The sequence below is a fragment of the Rutilus rutilus genome (assembly GCF_951802725.1).
Source record: "Rutilus rutilus genome assembly, chromosome: 14".
NCBI lineage: Eukaryota > Metazoa > Chordata > Actinopteri > Cypriniformes > Leuciscidae > Rutilus > Rutilus rutilus.
In genome coordinates, this window is record NC_140219.1 from 9632905 (window position 1) to 9648009 (window position 15105).

General features: G+C 35.6%; 1 protein-coding gene across 4 annotated transcripts; it reads right to left on the reverse strand.

Moving 5' to 3' along the window:
• Window positions 1-1418: 1418 nt before the first annotated feature.
• Window positions 1419-14651, reverse strand: anxa6 (annexin A6). Of its 4 annotated transcripts, none has more exons than XM_084430406.1 (25): window positions 14092-14651; window positions 12887-12938; window positions 10949-11033; window positions 10751-10845; window positions 10554-10667; window positions 9574-9664; window positions 9398-9477; window positions 8687-8743; window positions 8273-8366; window positions 7861-7956; window positions 7710-7768; window positions 7494-7616; window positions 7196-7254; window positions 6259-6337; window positions 5801-5882; window positions 5609-5703; window positions 5385-5498; window positions 4934-5024; window positions 4678-4757; window positions 4534-4587; window positions 4333-4426; window positions 4147-4242; window positions 3104-3162; window positions 2667-2789; window positions 1419-1788 (listed from the first exon to the last, which is right to left on the reverse strand). In XM_084430406.1, exons 2-25 carry the CDS (start codon window positions 12893-12895, stop codon window positions 1729-1731), a joined length of 1989 nt encoding a protein of 662 aa, XP_084286532.1. In that variant the 5' UTR covers window positions 12896-12938; window positions 14092-14651; the 3' UTR covers window positions 1419-1728. The 4 variants fall into 4 exon arrangements, with proteins under 4 accessions (XP_084286532.1, XP_084286529.1, XP_084286530.1 ...); XM_084430403.1 differs by having other exon boundaries at window positions 2652-2789; window positions 10542-10667; window positions 14092-14414; XM_084430404.1 differs by having other exon boundaries at window positions 2652-2789; window positions 14092-14409.
• Between the last annotated feature and the right edge of the window lie 454 nt (window positions 14652-15105).

Genomic DNA, 15105 nt, shown 5'->3' on the forward strand with positions numbered 1-15105 from the left:
TAAATGCAAATAATAAAATCCAACTAGTCCTATAATCGAGAAAAGGTACAGTATGATAGCAACATTTTTAAAAAGTAAAAAATTTAAATTAGATGAAAAACAACTACACAAAATAAATAAAAAATATGACCCCCAGTCTACACAAAAATACGTTTTCTCCTGAAGTGAGCATAAACATGATTTTGGGCTGACCACAATTTATTTTGATGGGTGAATTATTAGCTGCTAAGATCTTGAAAACATCATGATCTAATTCTAAATTCTCAGTTTTCCTATTCAGTGTATGTCATGTTGCGCATATTAATGAGCTTATGCAATTCATTAAAATACTAACCCGCGGTTTCACAGACAAGGCTTAAGTCTAGTCCCAGTCTAAAATATATGTTTGAGCTGTTTTAACTGAAAGCAACTTGCACTGAGATATCTTAAAATATGTCAGTGCCATTGTTTTGTCTCAAGATGCACACTATGTATCTTTCTAAGGCAAGTTTATAAAAGCTACTTAAATGTCTTTATTGAACTAAGCCTAATTCTGTCTTAATCTAAGCCCTGTCTGTGAAACCAGGCCTAAAGGTGTGGTCATATTAGTGAAATTCCATGGGCAAAAAAAGGTCCATTGTCTATTGTCAATAGTGTAGCAATAATGTATGAAGCACAACTTACACTGAACGTTTAAACTAAGCAACTGTATGTTGGTCAATGTAGCGACTTTGAGTGACAAATTTTTTCACGCTCACGCAGAATTGCCTGGAATGACTGGATTTCGTCCGCAGAATTCACCAAACAACATTAAATCCAGCAAACGAAAATATGTTCTAAAACCGTTTGTGCTAACGTTCCCATTAAGTTAACACATTATTTCTGAATGTTCTCTCTGAACGCCTGTGTTTTTTATATGTTTTAAAACGTTTTTTTCTTGGTTATACGAATGTTAAGGGAACATTCCATTTTTATCATTTTGCAAACATTATGGGAACGTTACTTGTGAATGTTTTCGAAACTTTCTGAGACATGTACTAACAATCAAAAAATGTTAGACGAACCTCCAACGTTTCAGGGAAAGAAAATGTTCCACGATCGATGTAATGATCTTGTGCTAACGTTTTAAGAACGTTTTTCAATGTCTGAACATTGAACATTATTAAAGACCAGATAACTTTGAACGCACAATCTATTAACATTACTGGAAGAATTTTTGTTCATAACTTATAAAAAGAACCTTGTCAGAACGTTCCCTGTTAGCTGGTAATTCATTTTATAGAATATCTTATTTTTAATTACTTTTGCATGATTAAAATGTTGGTGCGGTGTTGGGTCACCATTTGAAATCCAGTTCTATAAAAAAAAAAAAATCAGAAACACATCACATTTGGAATTAGATTTAAAGTAACTTTTGGTATTAAAACACAACATCAAAACATGATCACATTTTTTATTTCTGGGGTGATCAATTTAAACAGGGTGTTGGGTAACAAATAAAGCACTAGTAGAGTAAAACCACAAAAAGTGCTTTTAACGGTAAAAAAAAAATTGTTTCGTGCATGATTGCAGAAAATGGGACAAGGTGTGGCTTTTGCATAGGTCACTAGCTTTGGCAGAGGCATGGCAGCAGCAGAGGGCACAAAGGCTGTATGTTGACTAGCATCTCACAAACAACGGACTGGAACATAACGCACTGTTTGCTAGGCGTGAATATCCTGTGACACATCCAGGACGACGAACAGTGTTCTAGTCCTCACCTCCACAGAGCATCAAAAGGGTTTTACGATAGTCTCCTGATGTGTCGCCCTGAGAAAAATAATACGATTTGGTCAGACCAAACATTTGACCAATTTTGGAATAAATCATCAAAACACACCCTAGTTGGAGAACGTACATGATTATATCAATGAAAGTTTAGTGTTGCATAATGCTATTAAGCCATTATGAAATTCATGACATTACATAATTGCAAAGAGTTTCATAATAACTATACGAGCAGTGAGATCGACAGAACATTTTGTTTCCTTCAAAACCTAAAGTGCATTTCCATGGAAATAAAGTTTGAAAATTCAAATGAAAAGTGCAGCGAAACCATGCAATTCTACAAAACAATAAATCTAATTCAGAAATCATTTGACACACAGCTTACAAACACACACAGACTTGTTCTCTGCATGCTTTATCTAACACTGCACGCATCTAAAAATATTTTTTTTAAATATGATTTGCATTAAAATGATGCATTAGCTTTGTTACGCCTAGTTTATTTGCATAATGGCACAAGTAACGTAACATAATAAGCCCAAAAAACAATGCATAAAAAGTATAAATTAGTGTTGATCTGTGAAGGGAATTTTGACTACAGAGCCAGTATAGACCTGTTGTTGAACACTTCCTGTCTCCACTCTTTCCACCAATCAGAATCAGCACACTGAGAGGAAGTCAAGCATGCAGGGGAAATTCCTAAACAGCTGAGTCGAGCAAGTACACCGCAGGAACCTGTCAAGCACTCTGTTCCCCTCAACTTAACTAAAAGAGGATGTACAACGCCTACAGTAAGACAAAACACAATATCTACACAACTCTCTTTAAATTCACTAACTTCCAATCACACCAGTAAGTCATGCACAAAAGCATGCAGTATATTTGACAAGGAGCACACAACTTACAACGAACGTCTCTACCTGGATGAATTCGTGCAAAGAGGCTTCATGGATGTCCTTGAACTCTTTGCGGATGTTGAAGAGGTCGATCTCGGAGCGGGACACCATGATACGGATGAGAGCCCTGTCGTCTGTTCCCAGGCCCTGCAGGGAAAGTCACAGCGCTTAGAAAACTCTGGCCTGACTGCAATAGTGCAGACGCTCATTACAGGTCCTGTGACTCATAATCAAGTCTGAGAACCATTGCTGGCACAGACATACTGTCAACAGATGAGTTCTACATGACTGTTGCCTTACATCAGTGTGTTTAGCCCACAAAAAGACCATAAAACATGTTTCAGTAGAGCATGTTTTTAATCAACGTCTCTTATTCATCACCCAGAGTAAAGGTTTTGCTATGTCCTCCTGCTCACAGAGTGATGTTGAGGGAAGTGTATGACATAACAAAGCACTTTTACCTTCATGGCTTTGTACAATCGGTCAGCAAAGTAAGACGGCTGATTCTTCACACTTCGCACTGGAAAATACAAACATGTAATTGATCTTTTTTTCAGATGACTGGAGTCATATGATCCTTTTTGTGTCAAATGTGTAAAACATGTGATCATAAATTTGACTTTTGCTGATCTAATTGTTATAGGGCTCATTTTAGATCCTCTAATAATGTTAGTCAAGATTTTGCGCTAAAGGTTGTTTAATTATTTTTAAGACTTTAAGATGGCCTCTTCACATATAAGATGAATAGCAGCGGCAGCTTTTCTAGTCGTAATAGTTTCTAGTTGAAATAAAATAAACTATGGCCTGGTTTCAAAGACAGGGCTCAGATTAGGCCTTAGTTCAATGCTTAGTTCAGCATTTATAGACGTACCTTGGAATTTTTTTTTACTGGTGTGCATCTTGAGACAAAACAATGGCACTCACATATTTTAAGATATGCCAGTGTAAGTTGCTTTCAGTATTTTAGTCTGGGACTAGGCTTAAAACTTGTCTCTGAAACCTGGGGTATAAGTATTAGAAGAAAAACTTAAAAAATTGAAATGTTGCCTTGGCAACTAGGTCAAATAAAATACTGTAAGCTTAAGTTTAAGTACTAAAAACAGAAATAAAATACATTAAGGCTAAATAGAAATATTTTTAGAACAACTTAAAAATGATAAAAGCACAAAAGAAAATTTAAATTTAAAATTTAAAACTAAAATGGAAACTGAAAATATAAAAACAAAAGCTAAATCAAAATATTAATAAATACTACAATAATATATAATACTAAAATAACACTGATATATAATTCAATTTAATTATATAATTTAACATAACATATAATTGAACTGTCTCGTCATCCATTAAATCGGCTACTTTTGATAGTAGCCTACATTGGAATTAAAAGAGCAAACATTTCTGATTTGATGATAACATGATTAAAAAATTAAATAAAAAACAAAGTAATTTATTAGTGATTTATTTTTCTGGTGCTCAGTCATTGTACTGACAAAGTTCTTACCCATAGCAAACATGGCATTTTTAACATCTCCTGACATCTCTTTCTTTATGATCTGTTCGATATCTTTGTTGCTGCACCTCACAAATTCCTGAAACACTGGAGGGGATATAGCAAATGTTGGCTGAAGCGTTCATGAAAACATGTATAAGCATGTGAGTATCAGTAGCAAACATGTGTTTGCATTACCTTTCCTCAGATGAGGGAAACTCCTTGTGCACAGGATACTCATGAACTTGTCCTCCATGTCACCAGAGTCTGCGTTGCATGCATCTGCCAATTCCTTACATGGGATGAAAACATTAAATCTTATGACAATACTCTGCTATTACCTTTATACTTGGTAAACAAACAACAGTTGACAGCGTTTTATAAGTATTTCACACTTACTTGGGCATCTTCCAAGGCCCTGTCCATGTCTGCTTGGCCCTCTTCGCGGGCTCCCTGACAAACACACCAGTGAAATATGAGTTTATAAAGCAAAAAGTATGAACTGTGGGTCAGTGTTTGGATGCGAGAACTGTGTAGATGTACCTGTGCCAAAGCGATCAGGATCCTTTTGAAATGCCCAGATGTATCTGACTCGAGGGCATCCTCCAAACTTTTTTTAAAGGCTATGAAGTAGAAAATTAAAATACATGGGTATGGTAGACATAACGCGATGTATATCCTGTCTGTAAATAATCATAGTAAATGCCCCATTACACAGATCTTTTGTCAGTGTTTAGCCTAGATAAATGGCGCCACCTGCTGGACACATTATTCAATCTACAGCCAGGATTTTATTTACCATTCTTATAGGCAGAACACATCTCCTGAATCTCCTGGTTGCCTCTAGTGACCAGGATCTCAATCAACGCATGTTCATCAGTCCCGGCGCCCTATTAAAAATTGGAAAATACATACATTTTTAGCACAAACAAAGTTATTTCATAGGAAAATGCTTAAAGTAAATAAGGCTAAAATAATATGCATGTTGCATACCTGTTAACTACATTTCTTTATCAACACAGTAAAACTCAACATGAAAGACACATCCACAAACAAACAGTCCTTGTAGAGAAAAGACTATTACCTCTGCTCTAGTTTGGACAGGTCACTGACCCCCAGTGAACAAATGAACACAGAAGTTGAATAACAAAAACAAGGTCGATCTGCTTAAATGATGAAACAGCCTTTTCTATGACTCAAATAAGATTTTGGCTTGGTTCCATAGTGCCGTCACAAATTATTCTGTGTACCTCCATGGCTTTCTTCATCATCTTGGCGTCAAACTCTGCTGGGGTCATCATGAGACCAAGAATGAGTCTTTGGAGGTTTTTGGACAGTTCTGATTTTAGGTCAGCCATGAGATCCTAATGAAAACAACTTTATAAGTCAGCAAAATGCTAAATATTTTCTAACTACAGTAAAATACTCTGTCCGATTGGGAACAGTTGCAAAACTGGGCAGGACAGTGTCTTACCCGTCCCAAAAGAGATTTGAAAGTCTGTCTGATCTCCTGTCTCTGTTCATTGCTCCTATGTGCCACAATGTCAATAATTGTCTCTTCATCTGTGCCTGAAAAATAAAATAAAAATCATTCATTATTTTTGCTAGTCTTAGTATCTTTGGCTAATTCATGCTATCGACCTTATCAAACTGTGTTTTTACGCACCAAAACCTTTCATTGCTTTTCTCAGAGCTTGCGCATCACTCGCAGGGTCAAAATTTTGATATGGTCGCACAGTTCCTCTTAACTAGAGATAGATAGAAAAGACATACACACTCTTTAATCAGACTCGCATTAGCAAAATATTAGCTTCAGTCATTTTCCTTTTGTTTCATCTTGTCATTTATAAATGATCACAGCAACATCACTCCAGCATAAACACACATGCGGACACACTGAGATCCGTAGGATGGTGTGAGTGACACAGACTGAAAGGTGTCACAGGAACTGGCAGTGAATCAAGACTCTGATTAGCAAATTGAGCAGCATTCGGATGCTATCTGTGCACAGACAAAAGCTCCACTGTATGCTTAGGGTGCATGACACAGTTATCAACTCTAGCTTGGCCGGAGCAGAGGGTAATATGATGAATGCCGCTGAGAGAAAACGTGGGTGACACCGACCTGGACTTTGGTCGTGGCGCTGATTTCCCACATCTTGTAGGCAATCTGTGCAGCCTCTGGGAAGAACTCTCCTGCCATACTGAGAAACAAACAGCTCTTTAAACTTTTTTGCTGACAAAATAACAATGTGTGGATTGAGGGCTTGACAAAAACTTCACATTCTTCACATTCAAACTTCACATGAGGGAATGAGAGCTTGACAAGCTTCAATTCTTGATCTCATGGCCCTGGCTCATTGAAATCTGCAAATACATCTAAATTATGTAATATAGTTTGTAAATACGGAGGTATATAAATACCCCACTTTTTTAAAGTTTGGGGTCAGTAAGAAAAGACTTCTGTTTCAAATAAATGCTGCTCTTTTGAACATTCTATTCATCAAAGAATCCTGACAGAAATGTATGACAATTTCCACAAAAATGTGAAGCTGTTTTCAACTGTGATAATGATAAGAAATGTTTCTTGAGCACCAAATCAACACATCATGACACTGAAGACCGGAGTAATGATGCTGAAAATTCATGTTTGCCATCACAGGAATAAATTACATTTTATATATTCAAATACATTGTAATAATATTTCACAATGTTACTGTTTTTAATGTATTTTTCATCAAATAAATGCAGCATAAGAGACTTCTTTCAAAAACATCTTTAAAAAAACGTACTGACCTCAAAGTTTTGAATGGTGTGTTGTCCTATTTTATAATGGATTAATGTCTCCCTCTACTGACTGCTAATTATTACTGCAAAACTTATTTAGAGGCTCTTTTATCCTAGTCCTAGACTCCTCATAGTTAAAAGTTGAAGTGTTTTTTTGGGGGGGGGGGGCAGAGAATCAGACTTCTAAAGACTTAGTTATAGTTGTCTGCATATACAGCTGGGTTTTGTAACATTTAAAAAAAAAGACACACTTTAAGACCTGAAAAATGCTTACTCATCATCTCCTCCACACAGTTTCAGCAGGGTGCGTTTGTACTCCCCAGATGTGTCATCCTGTTGGGGTTCACAATATATTATTTATCTTTTATTTATGTACACAGACAACATGTCCACTGTGTGCAAGTGTAACACATGAATAAACCACATTTTATGTAAAACTATATAATGAACGACAATTGCAAATCATAGAGGAAAACCTCAACGACACAATTGGAAATGATTTCAAATGATAATAAATGTGTGTTGACAGAATCAAGAAAAGTCTGGATTCTGTTTTGTTGGTGTTTAGGCACCTGAATCATGTTGTACAGAGACTTCTCATAGCGCAGTCTGAAGCACTCTCTGATGTCCAGCATGTCAATCTCAGCACGGGAGACCATAATGCGGATCAGAGTGTTGTCAGCTGTGCCCAGACCCTACAGACAGATGGGCAAACAAAAGGATTGACTAAAACCTTGAGAATTGTGCTTTTACTCCATTAGAATTCATTATAACAAGGCTAACACAACCTTCATGGATTTGTAAAGGCGTCTGGCAAAGAACATAGGCTTACTCCAGATGCACTGAACTGTGGAAGATATATCAAATAGCGAAAAGTTAGTGAAAAAGAAGTGAAAATGTATTGTGTTCAGGAATTGATTGCAAGGAGCCAAAGCATACCAACAGCCAGCATCAGTCTTTCGAAGTCTCCGGAGAGCTCGCTTTTAATACTGTCCTCAATGGATTTCTCAGCAATTTTATGGTATTCATCAAATACTGAAAAACACAATTTTTTGTTTGTTCTGTTATGTCATACAGAATTGATCCATGTTACATTGGGTAATCCTTAACCATTAATAATTAAAATGTATTAAAAATCATAATCACTCATCCTTTAGGTCATTGCACAGTGGTTTTGTCTGTTGCATTACAAACTCTCTTTTATATTATTAAAAGCAGCAACCTGATGGTCAAATCTAATCGGCGGTGCAGTGTGGAGTGTTACAGACACACAGAGAGAGATTGTGCAGTGGAGGAGGGGTGTTAGTCAGCAGAAATCTCTGTGTCCAGTGTGTGGCTGCGGCTCTCATACCCAACTGCAAATGGGTCACACTACGGTTTCCCAGCAGCATGATGAATTTGGCCTCGTCTGTGCCCCACTGTGCCTCTCCTGCATCATACAGGTCCTACGATGAGATTACGCACAAACATTCTTTCAAGATGCAAGTCAAGAGGTCAAAAACACACTTGTTAAGTTGTATGGTAGGGCAAACTAGTATACTCAATTGTTTTCCTGTTGCTCTTATGCAATGAAGAGTTAAATAAGTAAATTGGCATGGAATATTCAGTTGAGATTTTATTATTTTATGTGAGAAGAAAGAGACTGCAACGTTTTACACTGTACATTCATTATGAAAATATATTTGAAGGCCAGAAGGCCACAACTGACCAATAAGAATCAATGTAATATTGATTTGTAGTATAATTCAACATCAGTCACACTCACTTGAGCATCTTGCTCCACAAGATCTTCACTAACAACATCATCTTCCTCTCTGGTCCCCTGTGAAACAAGAAAATCACCTTTATTAAACAGAAACAAAAAGTAGACCATAATAAAGGCAATTTCATTGTAACCCTAGTGGAAAAATGTATTTAAAATACATTTATTTCATACTAAGTATACTACAAACCATTAACATATTTACTGACATGTCACTTGAGACTTACTGATATAATTACAATTATTTTACTTTATTGCACAATGCATATTTCTTAATAATAATAATCTCTGTATAATATAAGTCTTTAAATGCAAGATATTTAAAGTGTATCTAAAGTATACTTGCAATAGTTCCACTTTAACACAATCAAATATAAGTATAACTTTAATTGAACTTCAGCACTCCTTCTGGATGACTAAAGTGCATTAAGTACAAAATTAGTTCCAATTTAGCAGACTTTAAGCATACCAATTCAGTATACCTAAAATACAATTGCAGGGTATTTATATTAAGTACATAAAATATGTATACTTAGCATTTAAAAATGTATTTCAAATACATTTTAGTATATTTATTTTTCACTAGGGAAATTGAATGTCTCAGTATGAAAAAACATTCCTGAAAAATCAGAAAAAGGAAAATCATAAACTGACTAAACATTGGGCTGCAGGTTTGCTATATTATCATAAATCAACATAAAATATTTCACTGACCTGAAGCAAAACAACCAGCATCTTCCTAAAATGTCCAGATGTGTCCCCTATAATGCTCTCTTCAATGTCTCTACCATATGCTGTGAACACAAACACATAGTCAGGCTTTGCTTCAGTTCAGAAGAATATTGGGATTCTTGTTGACTTGTGTAAAAAAAAAAAAAAAAATAGCTCACCATCTTTGTATGCTGCCACCAGATTATGAATCTGCTCATTGGTTCTTGAAGCGAGGATTTCAATCAAACATTTCTCATCTGTTCCTGCTCCCTTTATAGCACAACAAGCAAGTCAATTTCTGAACACAAATCACATATTCAGTTTCTTTAATTTGAAGGGATATTATTATATATTATTATATATTGGGCAGTCAGCTAGTATAATTATCCATATGGAAATGAGTGCAGTTCCTTGAGTGACACAGTGAAATTACAGTACAAATGAGAGAAGAATGATTATTTTGTCATATAGTGTCAGTATTGCAAAAGTTTTTCAAATCATGCAGTCTCTTATTTGCAGAAAAAATTATAAACAGCAATTTAAGTGTAAACTTCCCATTAAGAGTCAAAGCTAAGCAGGTTATACATGTATTATTAATAAATCGTTTATTTATTTTCCAAAGGGACAGTCAGACATTTCTTCTTTGTTTGTCAATGTAGAATGTTTTCTATTATTAAAGTCCCAAATTACTGAATTATTTGTGATTTTTCACAGCCATAAAATCATGAAATAGTTAACACTCCCAAAGTAAAGAGCTAACCATCATCATTTAATTAATTAAGGAAAATCACTTACCGAATCCTATATAGCCATGGCAAAATAGATTCACAGGACAAAACATGCAGTAAATAACACAGAGAAACTACTATTGCTGATATTGTAATAGGTCTTGATGCTTAGAGAATGTTTGGGAATACTCTGTCTATTGTGTTCTGTTTAGCTGATTGGCAGATGTCTAAGTCAAGACCATATATCAGCAACCAGCAATATTTTCAGAAAATATAAATGCCAACTTGAAAAAAATACAGCATAACATATCTACAATTATCTGAGCAAGTCCTGCATTTCAGTAGTACATTTTAGTGCAATTACATCAGCCAAGCACAGCACATTTTAATTGAAGGTCTCAAATTCACACAGAATCTACATTCGTATATACCTTAATGGCATCCTTGATTTCTTTGGCATCATGATAAGCAGGAGGTCTCATCAAACCCACAATCAGACGTTCAAACTTCCCAGTCAGCTCGTATTTCAGGTCATCAATTAAATCCTGAAATGTAATTTTGATAAAGCACATTTTATCTATAAGCCATTTATCCATTTATTAAATGCTTGCTGGAGATTTTCCAGTACCTTCCCATATTGTGATTTGTAGGCAGTGCGGATATCCTGCCTCTGGGCATTGCTTCGTGAGGTAATCAGGTCTAAGATGGCATCCTTGTCACTTCCTGTGACACAAGAGAGAATCATTTCATTGATTCATTATAGAAATATCCCAGCAGCCACTAGCTACATATTACACATCTATAGATGAGGAGTCCTGGCACTCACCAAAGCCTTTCATGGCATTATAGAGGGCCTCTGCGTCACTGCCTGCATCAAAGTCAGGGTGATCTACAATTGTACCTCTGAATCCCTAAGACAAAAAATATAGATGTTTAGTTGTTGTTTTTAATGAAAGGTGATGGACAAAATGACAGATGAATCTTCTCAAACCCTATGAATCACAAAACCTGAAAATGCAGACCAAGCTGTCATTCAAAGATATATTTTTAATTATTAGCATTATAAGCATTTTTTTTGTTTTAAACATAAATGGAGGAGGTTTATGCATAAACAAGGATTTAAAAAAAACTAAATATAAAGATTTATATATATATATATATATATATATATATATATATATAAAAATGAAATGTATTATTTTACAACTTTGCATCTAAAGTAAAAAAAAAAGAAAAAAAAGTATTGTTTAAAGGATGTTTGGACATTTTTACTGAAAAACAAAAGAAAATACAGAAATGTTCTTTTTAGAGAGCATTTACATGAGCATTACAGTCACACGCATTACACTGAACTAAAAAAAAATTTGGGTGGGACAGCCTACAAATGTTTATATAATCCCAAAATAAAATATTACACCAACAATCAGACTCTCCCTCTCAAACTCAGAGGCTCAGGCGGGATTATAGCATGGACAGCTGACACCTGTCAGTGCAGCAGTTGTGTGTTATGGTCAGCAGCAAAGGGCAGTTTGTGTGACAGAGAGAGAGACAAAAAGCTTGCATCCGACTTAAAAGTCTGTAACCTTACACTTTCAACCCTATTGAATCTACAGGATGTCGTTCCCCTTCAGAAAGCTGCGAGACCTCACATCTGACAAAGCTCCTCTGTACTCACTGTCTACCTACATGTATTCACCGTAACACTGGTCTTGCTGACGTGTCTCAGTATAAAAGGGCACAGATCCAGTGTCCTCCCCCTCATGCTTCTCTGCACATGCTCAAGGCCTGTCCTGCAGATATCCTTCAACACAGCAGCTGTGGGCTTCCACGTCTGCAGCAACAGACCCCTAGCAACACTGACCTCAACAGACTAACATCCAGCCAGGCACACTTTTATAATATTATATATAATATTATAATATTATATAGTCCTCCGGTGTTGTGGCAAGCCAGTTTTTTTCTTTCAGGAAATATCTAAGATGTCATTGAAAGTTTTGTAAATATTGCAAACAAGAAAATAGTGAAATATAACTTATAAATGTATATAAAACACAACAGGATAAAATAGATTTTCTGAAGAAAATGTGATTGCATGTTATTATTGCTTACTAGGGTATTGCTATGCAGTTTTTAGGGTGCTAGGTGATTAGGTCATAAAACAACACCCCCAAATCTCTTTAATATTCTGGTGCCTAGATTTGAAAATTCTGAGCACTTAAAAGACAGCTCAAGTAATAGCTCACCTTTCCTCGACAAGATAATTTGAGGTATTTATGTGCACACCACAAACAAGGTTAGGGTTAGAGGTTTATTCAAATCCCTAATCCTTTGAAAAACAATAGCGATGCACTAATGTTTTATAAATTATTAGTGTGCTTTAATAATAGATTGGCTACTATACATTTCAAGGTATCTAAAATGATATCTAAACAAGATATTGTTTCAAAAAATGAAAAAAAAAATGAAAAAAAATGATCACTTAGCACAGGTCTACATGCGGTATAGTGGTGTTCTCAGCATATCTAATTTTTTAATGAGCAATTCATTGACCTCTAAGATTTCATTAAGAAAACTCTGACATTCTACACTCCCTGAACGACAATAGATGGAAAACGAGAATGACTACAATGAGAAAGGAGGCAGAGGTCATGTCTTTGTGGCTATTCTTTCTTGCTACATGACAAAATGCAAATTGCACATAATTATCAAATTGCAAGCATTGCATAAAGCAAGAAGACACAGTGATGTAGAAATTTAAACGTACTTTGCCCATGTTTGATCAGTTCCTAGTTGCCAATGGAATGATAATCTTGAACCTGGAGAGAGAATTAAGAAGAAACATGTTAGCCTTTCCTTATAGCTTCTGTATAATTTAAGACAAAAAAGCAATGTCCTTTTTTGGATGTTTATTTCTTTCAGAATCCTCTGTTTCTGAGTTATGTATATTATAAGCCACAGTGGAAACTTAAATTATCTAATGTCCTCTATTTGCAGTGTAAATAACATTTGAAATGAAAATACATTGCTGCAGAAGCAAACCGTCTATGGATGTTTCCATAGGTTAACTTTGAGTTAAGTTTAGTTAACCTGTAACCTGTTTAGTCACATAAGAACGTTCTAAAAATGATTTCCCCCTAATTCAGACCATTTCTACTTCCTATAGGATAAAATGCTAACGGAAAAGCCACATTTTCCACAGGATACTCACGGCTCCACCCTCTGAACTTACACCATGCTCTCTTTCACTACATAATCAAGCAAATAAAGAACAGGGAACTTTCAGTGATGGAAAACGTTCAGTCTGCAGCTCACTGGAAATTTTATTCTCTGTTATATGTCAAACTTGTGCACAAAACATCAGGAGGAGCAGTTACTGTACAATGATAAATCATGAAATATCAAGCTTCTTCTCATGTGTCATTATTGATTTTGCACTCTGATTCAGCAAACTTTCATAAAATACATTTAAAAAGCACAGGCACCTTTTAGCAGTACTGTTTAAAATTGTAAATGTGAGTCAGTGAAGTCCAAAAATAGGCATGTCTCTCTGTTTGGTCTGAGTCAGGAATACATCCAAGGTCTGAGATAGACATTCACACAGCCCCACCCAACCAATACCACAAATTACAGTTAAATCAATCAAAAATGAATGAAAACCATTCTCAGCTAATCTTATATGTTATATAAAGAACATTACTACAATCATAACCCTAAAACTTTTGTTTTATAATCAACTTTTTACATTTTGAATCATCAAACGTATGATTATTCTATAGAATTGAATGTCTATATAATGTCTGTGGTAGAAAAGAATATGAACGCCTCTATGTGAACGCTAGAGTTCTAAAAGTGTTATTTGCCTATGAAACGCGCATATTAATGCACCAATATGCGCCCCAAAACGCCGAAATTGGTTAATAAATTACGTTACGAATTGTTACAAATAATAACAACTAAACAACATTATACCTTAATCCCAGGGAGTCGAGCTCCAGTTTATGGTGGTCCGTTGCCTCTTGTCAGGTCTTGCTGAGAAACGCTCGCGCGAGTATCAGCTGTTCTTCATGCGGCGCAAATGGCACGGAGAAATTAACTAGCTATGATGTAATGTCCACGGCTGACGTGTCTTGATAGCCAATTCTCATAAATGACGTGGAGCATAGGATAACTATGGTGAAGACATGAGCGACCGTTGGTTTTTCAGTCAGTAGGCTATCATCTGCAGTGCACCTCCTGACCTGTTCCGATCTGCGTATGCAGCACATTTGGGGATTCCTGTAAAGTCCTGAGTCAAGATGAACAATTTGAGAAACAAATACACAGTATTTGTGAGGTGAAAGATGCAGTACTCACCAACTTTTGCTAAATAATGTATTATTTTTACACAAGTAAAAAAAAAAAAGAGAGAGAGAAAAAAACATAAAAAACAAATATGATATTGAAAAATGTAATTAAAGCAGGATTAAAGAGAACATCTTTATTCTACATGGAGCGGGTTGCCCTCTCATGGCAGTGGCCATATTGGCATTACACGGTCATTGGTGGCATGCAATGTACATAGTTTTCTTTATATAGTAAATTAGCCTCTTTAAAAACATAAACATGAGCTAAAAGAACATTGCTGGGACATCAAGCGCTGAGCCAATAAGTGTCAGTATCTCAACACCACTGTTACTTTTAGAATAATAAGAGGCAGCTAAAAGAAAACAAATAGGCTACTTACTAAGTTCACCTTTAATTTCTGAAACCACAGTATTAATTATCAGACTTCTATTTCATATGATGTGAATGTCATATGATGTCCAAATGTCCATCCCTTTAAAACATTACACTCAAAATAGAAGTAGGCCTATTTAAAACTTTAAAGTTATGAAGATAATCATTAGCTAGTAAATACAAACTTCTCCTATAAAGCAGGGATGTCCAAAGCAGCTTCTGGAGGGCCACGATAGATAGATAGATAGATAGATAGATAGATAGATA

Coding starts and splice junctions, on each gene's coding strand:
- anxa6 (XM_084430403.1), bottom strand. Junction 5,499..5,608: donor TCAAATCTCTTTTGGGACGG/GTAAGACACTGT, acceptor TGTTTTCATTAG/GATCTCATGGCTGACCTAAA. Junction 4,427..4,533: donor GGGCCTTGGAAGATGCCCAA/GTAAGTGTGAAA, acceptor ATCCCATGTAAG/GAATTGGCAGATGCATGCAA.